At 33.8% G+C, this 13889-nt stretch overlaps 1 protein-coding gene across 4 annotated transcripts in view; it reads right to left on the reverse strand.

The window, feature by feature from the left end:
* Positions 1-13889, reverse strand: part of CdGAPr (GTPase-activating protein CdGAPr) — a 142530-nt gene that overhangs the window by 45605 nt on the left and 83036 nt on the right. For 3 of the 4 annotated variants that reach the window (XM_074185792.1, XM_074185793.1, XM_074185789.1), the window contains 2 exons: positions 7888-8077; positions 5244-5431 (listed from right to left, as the gene is read on the reverse strand). In XM_074185792.1, the coding sequence (XP_074041893.1) occupies positions 5244-5431; positions 7888-8053 (354 nt within the window). In that variant the 5' untranslated portion in view covers positions 8054-8077. Of the gene's footprint in view, positions 1-5243; positions 5432-7887; positions 8078-11739; positions 11977-13889 lie in introns of those variants that run through there. The other variant, XM_074185790.1, reaches the window with a different exon arrangement.

Here is a 13889-nt window from a genome sequence, read left to right on the forward strand (position 1 = left end):
CTGCCGCAGTAACGATAAATCATAACGTGTGTAGGCTAATTCGGTGTTTTGCAGTATCCAGTCGTCGAATCGTTCGCAGTACGGAGCTTCCATAAAATATCGTATCAACGGTCGTGTCTGGGGTGGAGTTGTAGACAAGCTGGAACGTGTGGAGTTTATTGCTGCGGTAGTTACGATTTTTTATCGTTTAAAGCGACCTACACACATTACGATTTTTCGTACTGCATGTTGAACTGCAAATTGTAAAAAAAATCGTACGGCATGCAATACGGCAATGTTTCATCCACACCTCACAACAACTCGTACTGCCGAGGTTTAGATTTCAATCTTTCCAAAGTCACGTCTGAAGGAAGTTCTTATACTGTTTATTTTCTTTTTCAGTACTTCTTGAGATTCGTTTGGGGACAACTCTTTAAATTTTGCAAATAAAATATCGTAACTTATTTTTTAAAATTTTATTAGCGTACATCCCACAGGCAACTGTTTTCTTTATATACAGCAATAAAGTCTTCCCAGAACGTCTTATTTTTCATATCCATTATAATGATATGAAATATATAAAACCTTTTTCCTAAATGATTCGCTTCAAACGATATAAAATCGTAACTGCCGCAGTAATAAGCTCCACACGTTCCAACTTGTCTACAACTCCACCCAGACACGACCGTTGATACGATATTTTATGGAAACATAAAATATCGTATCATATCGTACTGCAAGCAGTACAAAAAATCGTAACGTGTGTAGGCCGCTTTAGAGTCGTCTCAATCTAATACCACAATTATGATTCAGGAGGCTGTTATTTCAACAGGAACAACTTAAAACTACTGTGAAGGATGAAACGAAATAATTAATAATGATTCAAACATAAAAGAAAAAAATCCTACAGAAAAACGAAATGATTTTTTTCCATCATTTTGTTTTCGAATCAGTTTTATCATTCACATTTCATTTTGAATTTGGGTTAAATAAAATTCACTTTCTTGATACTCCTCCTGATATCTTCAATTAATAAAGTACAGGAAAAAATACTTTCATATTTTTCATGACACTACTCCGGCTCTGTTTAAAAATAAGCGTTTTTCTCCGGTTTCGTCTGCGGATTCAAGCTATAACATTGACAACTTATTTAGAGCGCGAATGATTCAGTAAATGGAAGTCCTTCGTCTGGAAAGGGGAACAACTTCATGAGTCACACATTTAAAATGTTGTCGTGCATGCGAAAAATCGATCCGACGCAGAAAGAAAAAATACACTCAACACCGATTTTATATGAAACAGATGTAGGTATACATTATTCGAATGCATCAGTGTTGCACGATATTTTAATTATCGATTTGCTAGCTGTTGTTTGTACATAATGAAATATAATTTCAGCAAAGGTGGATCTAATTGGAATATACTCGTACAAATACGGAGAGTTGACTTTCATCAACAACAATTGTAACAATTATTGATGAATACGACATAATAGGAATAGTGGACGTTTAAATTGACAGAAAATTTACAAATCTAAAAAAATCAAAGTTTTTTAAGTTGAAATTGAACTAATTATTAACACAGTAATTGAGATATACACTGATCCGTTACTTGATGAAAATTAATAACATGCATGATAATAATTATACAATTTTCACAATTAATTATATTTACGTCTCACATAACATTTATTGTGAAAAATGTATGATAATCATCATGGTAATTGAGATGTAGTCAACGAGTTGCATATTCACCACGAGACAATAAAACATACAAACAATAATGGTCGGTCGGTAGCCGGACGGTTCGACGTGGGTGCTTTGTTTACTCAGTCAATCGACCGATGTGTGAGTCGATGGTTCAAGCCGCAGGCTGAACGCTTGATTTTTACTTACTATCATCCAATCCCTGTTAGGAATCACACGTTGAAAGGTAAGACTTCTTTAGTCCTTAGCTCACACAAATTTCGACTTCTGAGGGTTATCGTTTGTAGGGGTGCGATAGCTGGTTAACGGAAAAAACATATTTTAAAACATAAGCAACTCAAACTAGCTAATCGATAAGTTCATGAAAAAAAGGTTCGAAGGGACCATAAAGGAGGAATAAACAAATCAGTTTTTTTTATCTACGTACTCTAAAAAATTCAAAGTTAATCAAACGCATCAATTTATTTCATTTATATGACGAAAAATATCGCGAGATTCAACTACATATTTTTTTTTTAGAATTACTTATGTGTAACGTAATTAATTCACGGGTTTGACTTAATTTAAAATTTTGTTTCTTTTTTTAGAGTACTAAATTATCTTTCACCTTTGCCGAGTCAACGGGGTGTATAAAAAATATAGTCCACCATATTGTCCGCCATATTGGATTAAGAGAGATTTCATTCTATTTCGAGCATTTTTTCAAGTAACCTATACCATGCTAAGTTTAAACGTGGTGAAATAAGAACCAAGTACGATGTACGCAGTGAACGCCAAAAAGACGAAAACATCGAAAAAGACCACAAAATAATTTTGGATGACCGCAAAGTGAAATTAATCGAGATAGCTGAGGCTCTAAAGACGTCAAAGGAATATATTGGACATATCGTGCTTAGTATAATTTCCGTACGCCACTGCAAGAGACAGATTAAGGCAAAAACGTCAGTAATTTCTCAGAATGTTGTGCCTACTATTTTGGAATTATAGAATAGTGCTCGTAGAATTCTGATAATGTAGAGTTATTTCTAACTCGACCGATTTTAGGCGAGCTGAGAGCGGTTCGTAGTATTTCTATCGCCGAAATATTTTTGTCGGGCCATCGACAACTTAACGGGGTGGTAATTGTAGCCCATCTACGTAGACAGTAATGAGTTTCAACTGACAAATCATACGCACAGAAATATTTTTGGCTCAGCGACATAATATTAAAGGACTTGGTGGAGTTTTATGAAGACAAAATCATTGACAAATATTTACATTTCGGAAATACTTAAGGGCTCACGGACTTTCTTGCTTTTCCGATAACTATCATGATGTACGAGTACACATAAATCACATCACAAGTAACAGAATTTCCAATTTGTTATAGAAAAACGAATTACTATTTGGAAAGTCACGAGAAAGTATCGATTCCACCTGGAATGGTTGGCGATGAGCCAAGTAAAATTGGAATTCACCTTGCCTCGTAAATTTTTCGGTGATAAATAGCAAAGAGCTCTTTTCCAAATTGAAGCTATATAGTACAGGTGTGTTTTAAGGCTTTGGATTGCAGTAGCTACAGGTAGGTCCAACCAATTTATTTTAAATAATTTACCGCTAATTACAAGATTAACTACAGGTATAACACTTTATGTTTGGACAACTTCATAGGGAAAAGACAAAATTTCATCAACAGTCAAACTGGAGGAATGCAATTCTGACATCATGTTTATATGAAAAAAAGTTTAAAACCTTCACTCAACCAACCTAAAGCTTAACCTATTCGTTAACAACAAAGTTAACCAAAGTCGGTATTACAATAAACCCCGTTAAGTTTTTATATCCCAGGCTCACAGCCTTTCCACTAGATTTGGACATACTATCACATCAAACTGGACAAAACATTGATTTATTGCAAATCAATCATCATAGCCATCGATAGTTTCATTCGGATATCTTCAATATCAACGATGGTGTTTTCCGATATTGCATTTTTATTCTATCTTTCAGATTCTCGAACACGTAATGTCACGTAATGCACATATTCGCTAACAAAACGGGTAAAATATCAATGAAGACTTGGTGACAGTAAATAAGTAGAATTAAATATTAAGAGAACGCAGGAATCAGTTTTCTCCGAGAAAGTAAATGTGGTACGGTGGGGTATAATGATGTAAGAAACCGCATATCCCACCAACTGCGTCGAATGATTTGTTGGATGTAACTGGACACAAAAAACAGTTTTCCATACATAGAAAGTTATTTACAACTCAGCAACTTGTATGCTTATAAAGGTCAAAGTACGCCATCTTTGGAATATTGTCCACATATATGCATTTCCGGTTCTTAGCATACCCTATCATTGTTTTCTGAGACTGTCGGATTTTATCCGGAGAAGGGTCCCCAGCCTGATTGGAGACCTAAACCTCACAACCTAGATAGACTGCAACATCGTCTGCCTGTTTAAAGGCGATAAACTAATGAATAGTGTTATACTGCTTTTTGAAGCGGTTCTTCTGCATTCCTACAAAAAGCAAATTTTTTCTTTTAATGAGTGAGAACGGAAATTCAATAAAAAATATATTTAGGTTTTTCAATTTTAATGTTAGTTTTAATTGTCCTTCATAATCTTCCATGCATTGCATATAAATTACGGTTTGATATTACAACTACGAAAGCCCAGAGCAGAAATCGATGCTAAAGTAAAGGCGTGTTTCTCCGATTGTATCATAAATCGTCGAGCTTTCGAAATGTCATGCCGCCTTGACAAATCGAACTCGATAAAAGCTAAGCCAGAATAGCCTTTCAATGCCAAGAAAGAAAGCTAATCAATAGATATGACGATCAAATTAAGTGTCTCCTTCAGATTTCAGAAACGATCCTTTCAATATTCATAAATACGAGTGAAGATGTTTCTGCTAATATGTTGTTATTGAGTTCGACAATTATAAGTGAAAATGAGGATGGACTTATTAGAGTCCGAAACGGCAGTTTATGATTATATTTTTTACGAATCCTAATGATTCCATCCCAAACTATTTTTCCAATTTTTGGACTAATAAACCCGTTCTTGCACAACATTGCGCTTAGATCCTGGGCGCTTTTTAGCACTGATTTTACAGAACACCCTAGATAGTTCAAATATCTTAGTCTTTTCTGTTAGTGAAATTCCGTATTTCAGAAATCTGCATTCTTATGTCTTTTTTTCAAGAATATCATAAGATCAGAAATACAAACTGAGCAGAGAAACGTATCTTCTGTATAATTCAGTGTTCATATAAAAGTATTTGTTTCGAAAGAATTTTTTTCTTGCGTGTAATTCAATGTTTATATGAAAGTGGTTGTTTCAGGAGGGCTTTCTTCCAGTTTGTGTCTGAAAGTTGCTTCTTTGCATGATCTACACATCCATGTATAGAGTTACTTATTTTCAAATTGATTACTTTTTTCTTTTCTTTGGAAGATTCCCACATTTTGTTTTGTATCAAGATGGAGTAGTAGAAAACCAAAAACTTTCTTTCCAAAAAATTAATCACTGCTAAAAATACAACCTCTTCAATTCAAACCAGAAATATATTTTACCTCGAGATCTTCATCATTCGGTGATTGAGTAGAGAGATCCTGGAGCTGAGAAATCTTTCTATCGAATATGCACTGATGCAGTTGATCGTCAAGCATCTTAAAGTTTTCGAAATTCCTCTGAATAATCCAGCAAGCGTCACCCGATGTTACTTGGACCATGAACCATTCGATGTCGGTATCTTCATTAGCTAAAAAAATAAAATGTTAATGGATAAATACAGTTTGAGATGATTTATTTGTTAAATACTAATGATTCTTACTAAATTACCACTTTTCTCATTTTTTTTGTGTTAACGGCATCGACAACTATGGCCATTAGCCTGGTGTTCTGGGTAGGCAACGTTAACAACTCCGTGAACCACCTAAGAAGCATCATGAGTATTCGAAGTCCGTCAATCATATAACGTTGCAGAATTATCCCAACTTCAACTAGATGATTTCTCCCGAGAAAAATATCTAGTGGAAGTAGGGACCAAACCAACGACTATTAGATCAAGAGTTAGGCGAACTACTACTTGCGTCATGGTAATTAATTCTCGACTGGGAATCCTCAGCCGCCAGATACAATTCATTAACCTAAACGCTAGTATCCGAGATAATCATCTCAATTTTGAAAAGTTGTAAATCAACGAGCTAGCGGATTTTTTTCAGCAGAAGGTGCAAGTTTGAGATTTTAACGCCGGGTATGATTTCATTTTTGTATACTTAGATATAACAAGAACAAGTTAATGTTCACTCGAGTCCAACTTATCATTCAAATTAAATCAAGTTAATTGAAAAAAATGTTTGCTTCAAAAGATTCTTCAATAACTGAATCAGTCTTATCCTAAAAAGGATAAAATGAAACTAGGGCTTAGAATGATATTCATATGAAAAAAAATAAATAAAAGGTGTCTTTTACTATCTTCTCTTTCTTCTCATTTTTTTGTTTGATCACGATTCTTATGAAAGGTAAAAATGTGGAAATGAAAAATAGATGAGTGAATAAATTATCAAGACGAACCTGGATTCCATGTAGAACACTACATATTTACGAAAATTTTGTGAAATAACTTATTAATGTAACAATAATAGGTTTTGATAATTACTGGAGTTTTATCTCAACACAAAACCGTTATTTTTACCACCTCCATACGATCTTTCTTCTGAAGATGATCACTTGGTGATTGAAACACATGTCGAGGTGTTAAAAATAACGGTTTGGTGTTGGGATAAAACTTCAGTAATATTCATTACGTCTTCAAAGGTTCAAAATATTTGAACTTGAAAACATTTGGTGACAGTGGTGAGATAAATAGTAATGAAGAAAATGTGCGGTTCTGAGTACATTTCCGTGGTAAATACTACAGTAATCAACTTCAATGAGATGACGATGTTAACAAAATTCTGAAAACCATGATGCCAGAACAGAAACCGAATCATAAACAGGAACGGAAGATCAGCAATTCACTTGAAATGAACAAATTTCAATTTCCAAAAGATCTCTGAATTTCAAGAAGTTAATTGAAGAAAGCTAGACTTGAAGATTTGAAGCTTTCAACGTTCCACTGGCAATTTTCGTATATCAGGTAAGTTTGACACAGCAGCCCCTCCAATCGTTGGTCTTGAAAGAACTGGAACCTTCTTAAATCTGAGTACGATGAGGTGAAGTAAACATCCCAAAAATATGACGCAGGTACCGTTATAACTGCGGAAGATGTGGTCGTCGTGGGAATTGAAAAGTAAGTAAGTAAAGTGAAGGACTAAACTGCATTCGGGTGAAAAATGGAGATACTCAACCTAGGGCTATCTTATCGAATTTGCTTCCTTCGAGTATGCTAACGAAGATGAAAAGAAATAAAAACTTGGTACTTGGTATTATGAAAAATCGATAAATGACTGGCAAGGATTTGAAGCTAAGATAAACTGAAAGTGATGTAGCTACCACATGACCAGTAGTTCATATTAAAGAGGTGCGAAAACAATTCTATAGTAGCTGGGAATATGTACATTTCGTAATCAAATGAGCTCCTGCCATGACCTTCCGTTGTGGAAACTGTTGCGACGATCTGAAGGAAGGTAATTTCAAAATCCAAAAATATAACACTAATAACCAACGACAAAGTGAATACAAAAAGTAGCACTCTTGTAGAATCACGGATACTTCAAGTAGAATAGACAGAGACAAATTCAATAAAGTGGCGCCCAACATGTGAATGACACAGTCGTGGAGACAGTAACTGGCCATTACGGAGACTCGTTTGCTAGATGAGTGGAGCAATGCTAGAAATTGCACGTTGAATTGTGAGACCTGATAATTCTTAGCTAGAAACTGCTTCGACTTTTAAAGGTTGACGTTTATGGGGGAGTGATTAATGATTAATGACGGTTTACGGAAAAACTTCATGTTGGTGGAGAAACCTTGTACTTTTTAATTCAAAAGAGAAGAAAGAAAATGAAGTTGAATCTTTTGAAGTATTACTTCAAAATAGATGTATTGCAAACAGCTCTTCACCTACAAATAATCCCCAAGTCTATATTGTTTTGACTTCTAGAAAGTGACCACAGAAACCTAGTTTTCTCCTGGATTTTTTTCCCTGGACATTCAATGTAATGGTATGATGAAAACAAATATTTTTGAAAAATATTCGGAATAAATACTCACTATGTTGAGAGTGGAGCGACTGGTCCATGTTGGTCTGAAGGGTGACACTCAATTGGGGCAGCTGCACTCTTTCGTAATGGAAATGAGCACATTCTTCCAGCTTCGGAAATCGACAAGGTTCTGCCCCAGGTGCAGGGGCTCCGCCTGCCGCCTCACTGATCTGCATATCGTAAACTTCAGTGCATAATGCCTGTAACGAAAAATTAATTATAGAAATATACTGTACACAATCAATTTCTTCATTGCGGAGCTGGGGAATACTTGAGAAAATATATGAGTATGAATTTACAGGCCGTTTCTTTTATCATGTGGTATATTTTCTAAACCGTGACAGTAATCACATGTTAAAAGGTAAGACCTCGTTAGTCCTTAGCTCGCACAAGTTTTGACTTTTGGGAGTTGTTGTTCGTAAGGGTGCGACAGCTGGTTAACGGTAAAACAGTACAGTGGTCAAAAAATCTCCTCGAATTATACAGGAAAAACAAAAAATGCTTTTTTTTACTTTTTACGAATAGAATTGTTATTTCAGAAAATATAAAAAATGGAAAAGGAAAGTCATTTTATTCGAATAAAAAAAAAATTAACTGTTTCACCCGCATTAAAATGAACATCAGGACGGTCTCCTTTTTCATAAATTCACTTCCTTACATTTATATTCTGTTTATAATAACATGGGGGAACAAGGAAGGAAGTCTTGACATTATGAAACTGAAACAATGAAATATGCGGGAGATCACAAATGAAATTAGAACGTATTATTTGAAAGTAAACTTTGAAGAGCAGAGAACAAGAAGGAACTCGACTGTTAAATAATACTGGGTGAAACTGGTTTTTGAAAAAACTAACTGAAATTTCAATAATAAATAATAATAAAAAATTAATGAAAAGAGAAATGAAAATTTCTATGTGTTTTACCACTTTTATTTGTAACTAACGTTACTGCAGTTTCGTCCTATATGGACATTCTCAAACTTATTCGATAAGTATAAGTTTGAGAATGTCCATATAGGACGAAACTGCAGTAAAGTTAGTTATAAATAAAAGTGGTAAAAACATAGAAATTTTCTTTTCTCTTTTCATTATGATCTCCTACCACATAGTAACGGTAACATCCATCAATTTATTGAAACAAAAAATTATTATTCTTGGGTATATGAGTAAATATCAGCCACAATAAACCCTTGCGGGTTGCGGTGGAGGGTCGAATAGACACACTCACTTTGGACCTAATCTAACCTAACCTAAATATAACAAATAAAACTTTCTACTTCGTGATACTTGTATAGAGGATTTTTTTCAATAAGAGCAATTGGATTTTGGCAAACAAAAGAACAGTCACGAATTTATCACATTTGAGATTTATGTATTTTGTACTTGCCACGAATTTATGTATTTTGTTCTTGTTTTTAGTGGTGAAAGTAATGAGATTTTTGCTGTTTCAACAATTAATTCATGCGCCATACATAGTATGCGCCCGCAACTAAATTGGGCCCACTCCCAAAGGCTTTAAGACGTAACGATCAGGTATAGTTTTAATCTTTGAACCACTTCGTATCCCAGGTGCATTAAAAATTTAAGACTTTTTCCGATGGCACTAGTAAAAAATCAGTAGTTGTAGGTCCAGATAAATTCCTAAATATCGTGTGAAAGAAAATGTCCGTGAAGAGATACCTTGAGGACCTTGACGAAGATAACTAGTACATGAACACTTTGTGACTTCTCAAATACCTTCTACTCATGATATCTTTCTTCTATAAATTGTACAATTATTATGTAGAGAAAATTGTATTCGATTAATATCGGTGGATTATGCTGAAACAACTTTTTTCAGTCTGTTTGTACTCTAAACATTCGTAAAGGAAATGAATTATATTTTTTTCCTAAAAACTAATGTCTACTAGAAAAATATTCCGTTAATAATCAAACAAAATGTCTATGGCTGGATTCAATTCAATTTTATGATTTTTTAAATAAACTGTGATGGTGAAAAAAAAGTTGTGTCTCTTCCATGTATGAATGGATTTGTATTCCAGTACGTATTTGAAATGAAGCCGACATGATCCAAACTGTTTTTGAATAGTTTTTATTGATATATTTAATTGTTTTCGTTCTATCTTCGAAAGCTTGCCACTTCACTACATAGTATAAAACACAGTCGCTTCCCGCTGTCTGTCCTTATACAGTACATTTCTTCAATGTCCCTCACCCCCCTTTTATTTTTTGAAAGGGTCAACTCAAAAAATTGAAATTTGGGATAATGAAATTAATGCATGAATACTTTATTTTGAAGTGAAATTGACAGATGAAACTTTCAAGATGGCGACTGGGCGCCATCTAGGAAAAAAATTGAAAGGGGGGTCTTGTGACACATCTTTTTGAAGCTCCTGACAAATGCTTCACAACCCAGAATATAATGTCAATATCTTCAACTACTACAAAATGGCGGAACTTTCAATAATTGCCTGAATACATTAACATTTAACTACATAATATGAAGTAATAAGCTTGACGTCAGTTCAGAAGATGCTCGAAATAGTGCCTTGAAATTCTTGACATATGAACAGCCTATCCGATATTTCATTTCAAACACAGTAACGTCAATATATCTACAAATATTTAATATTCTCTGCCGTATATCCAATATTGAAGCAGGTTCAGTTTCGTACACCTTTTGCTTCAAATAGCCCCATAAAAAATACAAAGGTGTCTAATCTGGCGAGCGGGCTGGCCATTCTGTAGGCCGGGAAAAGTAGTACCCAACTAGTGTCTTACTTGTCTGGGGTAATGTGGTGGTGCTCCATCTTGTTGGAATACAATTCCACATCGAATTCATTAGGATTCGCTTCGACAATTTCAGTGATGAGAGGGTCAACAGTAGTTTCCAGCATATTCAAATACAGTTCCCCAGTTGAATTTTGATCAATAAATAGAGGTCCTACAATATAGATACCCAATATTCCTGTCCAAACGTAATTTTTTTCTGCAATTTTGTCTGAGAACATTGTTGTTAAAAAAAAAACATTCGTCACTAAAACAGCACCCAGTCGCCATCTTGAAAGTTTCATCTGTCAATTTCACGTCAAAATAAAGTATTCATGCAATACTTTTAATATCTCAAATTTCAATTTTTTGAGGTGACCCGTTCAAAAAATAAAAGGGGGGCATTAACGAAATGCAGTGTATCTGCAGAAATATTTATATATATATATATATATATATATATATATATATATATATATAACATGCATAATATAGTAGAGAAACACTGAATATTTTAGAAGTTTCCAATGTGATGTCGTAAATAAACACATTTGTTTGCGATTACATTGCAAACGCAAACTGCATATTGCAAACGCATTGCAATATGTCCCTTTACAGCATGTAATTTAAATGAATATTTTCGAAGATATTACAGATTTAAAATGCAAGGACATAGCGGTTGCGGCGGTACCGGCCTAGGAGCCGGTACCGCCGCAAATTGAAGGCCGCGCTTTGTCCTATATCACTTTATGATTAGCAACGATATATATATATATATATATATATATATATATATATATATATATATATATATATATATATATATACTACTATACTATACTATACTATACTGTTTTTCCGTTAATCAGCTGCCGGCCCCCATACGAACGACAACTCTCAGAAGTTGAGAAACTTGTGCGAGCGAAGGACTAACGAGGTCTTACCTTTTAACGTGTGATTCCTAACATATATATATATATATATATATATATATATATATATATATATATATATATATATATATATATATATATATATATATATATATATATATATATATATATATTTAGTATCAGCATTGCACAGACGTACCTGGGAGTGACAAGGTAGGAACAGTAGAAAATGCATAAATATTCAGGGCTTCCGATAAACCAAATGCTTTTTGAGGTATTTCGAACTATACACTCTTTCATCACCTCTATCTAGTTACAGTTATTACGCAAAACGTCGCACGGCATGTAAAAATTTTATTTCTGCACTGAAATGTTCCAGTATTATTCAAAAACTCACACTATTTTCTCAGTACATTTGACAAACTTATCTCGTTTCTATTTCGCAACAGTCGCGTCGCGTTCTATCTAAGTTTAGACACTCAAATAGTTGAAATAGCTTCCTTATACTTCAAATAAAATTAATAAAATGGACAGCAGATGTTCTGCTGACACCCTTGAGATATACACTATTTACACAGATAAAAAACTGTAGTTTATTTTAGTCTAACGGAGCGCAAATAATAGTGTTTTGAATAACATTACATTTCGTAGAATTTAATTTGAAGCTGAAGTTTATGACAATTTTAATTATTATCAATTCCAGAAACCCGAATGTTCAATTGTAAATAAAAATATTGCATCTGATACTTTGGACAACACATTCCAGCCTAAGAATAGTTATTATTAAAAAAATTATGAGTTGAATGTTGACAATTTATGTGATACAAATATCTTGTACAGGATGGCTCAGAGATACTCAGTTACTACTAATATTTGTAGTACCTAATACAGGATTTTCCAAAAAGTGATTGCAGCCTAAAAATCCATTTTTTAGTGAAATACATGAAATCAAGAACCAATCAACGTCTGTCATTTATTAAATTGTCTTGTGCCTTCCTTTCATAACATAACATTAAATATTGTTGATTAGGTGACGAAAATCATTACAAATGAATGTCTATTTGAATAATAATGGTTGTCCAATTACTGCCTTTTTTAACATAAGCAGAAAAGTGCCCATTTCATTCTGAAGTAATATGTATGTAGTGACTATGGTCGAATTGAAACATATGTACTATATCTCTAGGTCGTAGTCATATCTACACTTTGAGAAAAACCAAGTTCTTACGAAAGTTTTTTTTACAAAAATATAAAATTTTTGTTGTGTTATTTTGGTTCTCAATAATAACCTTCAGCTTTTCAGAATGCCGGTGGTTGTCACCTCTGTCACCTAACAATGAAGCTGATGGATGACGAAAAGAACAATCGAAAAGTCGATCAAGAAGCCTGATTACGAAGGTTACTCTATAGGGTATATTTATGACTCAAAAGTTGGCTTTTGTTATTGGCTTTCCAGCTTTCTCAGATATCGTTCCTTACAAGTATCGATGTTTTTTTTCTTGAATACCTTAACCATTAACACTGGAGTATTTGAAGGATTCAAATTGCATATCATTCGTTTTTAACTGTACATCAACGACCTCCAAAACAAGAAAACTAATACTTCAGCAGCCCTCACTCCAAAACATTTAATAACACTATCGGATCTCCTCAAGTATCTATCTATCAATTGTATCTGCTAATCCTCAGACAGCCATGCTGCAACATACAATGGTATGAAACTTTGCGTAGTACACTGATAGTAGAGATTTGGTTTTTAATTTTACTTTTACGTGATTTTATGACTGGTTCAGTTTCTTAGTGTGAATTATACGTACTCTTCCATGTAAAAAATGAACCCCAGACGTTATTCGCTAGAAGTTTTATAGAAGTTGTTGATCTCAAGGATTCATTGACCAATCTGAAATCGAAACTATGTTGACTTCAGAGAGAATATGTAAATTCAATACATACTGTTCACATCCACGTTGAATACTTTAATGATTGAATTATATTGCAATGCAATATTGACCTGGGTATTCACTTCCTATAAAGTTACGTACGATAAAATGATACACGTATCGTCCGCAAAAAGTTAATTTTGCCTTAACTTATGTTATTAGCAAAATCATTAACCTTAAATTAAAATTAATATTTTCAACTTAAGAAGTTACTTCAAAAAACTATATCGTGTATTTGGCAGGAACAAATTTGCTTAAAAAGAAAGAATATCAACCGAAATTATTTTGCCGAAACTGAAATTGGTATATCAGTTAATGTCATTATTGAAAATTTTAATTGATAAATATTCCATAGTTCTGGTGTCCACGAAATTTGTCATAGATACGCCATTGGGGAAATGGAAAAAGA

This window comes from Leptinotarsa decemlineata, unplaced genomic scaffold (genome assembly GCF_025532065.1).
Source record: "Leptinotarsa decemlineata unplaced genomic scaffold, Ldec_3_MD MMD2_tig00078346_RagTag_RagTag, whole genome shotgun sequence".
Classification (NCBI taxonomy): domain Eukaryota; kingdom Metazoa; phylum Arthropoda; class Insecta; order Coleoptera; family Chrysomelidae; genus Leptinotarsa; species Leptinotarsa decemlineata.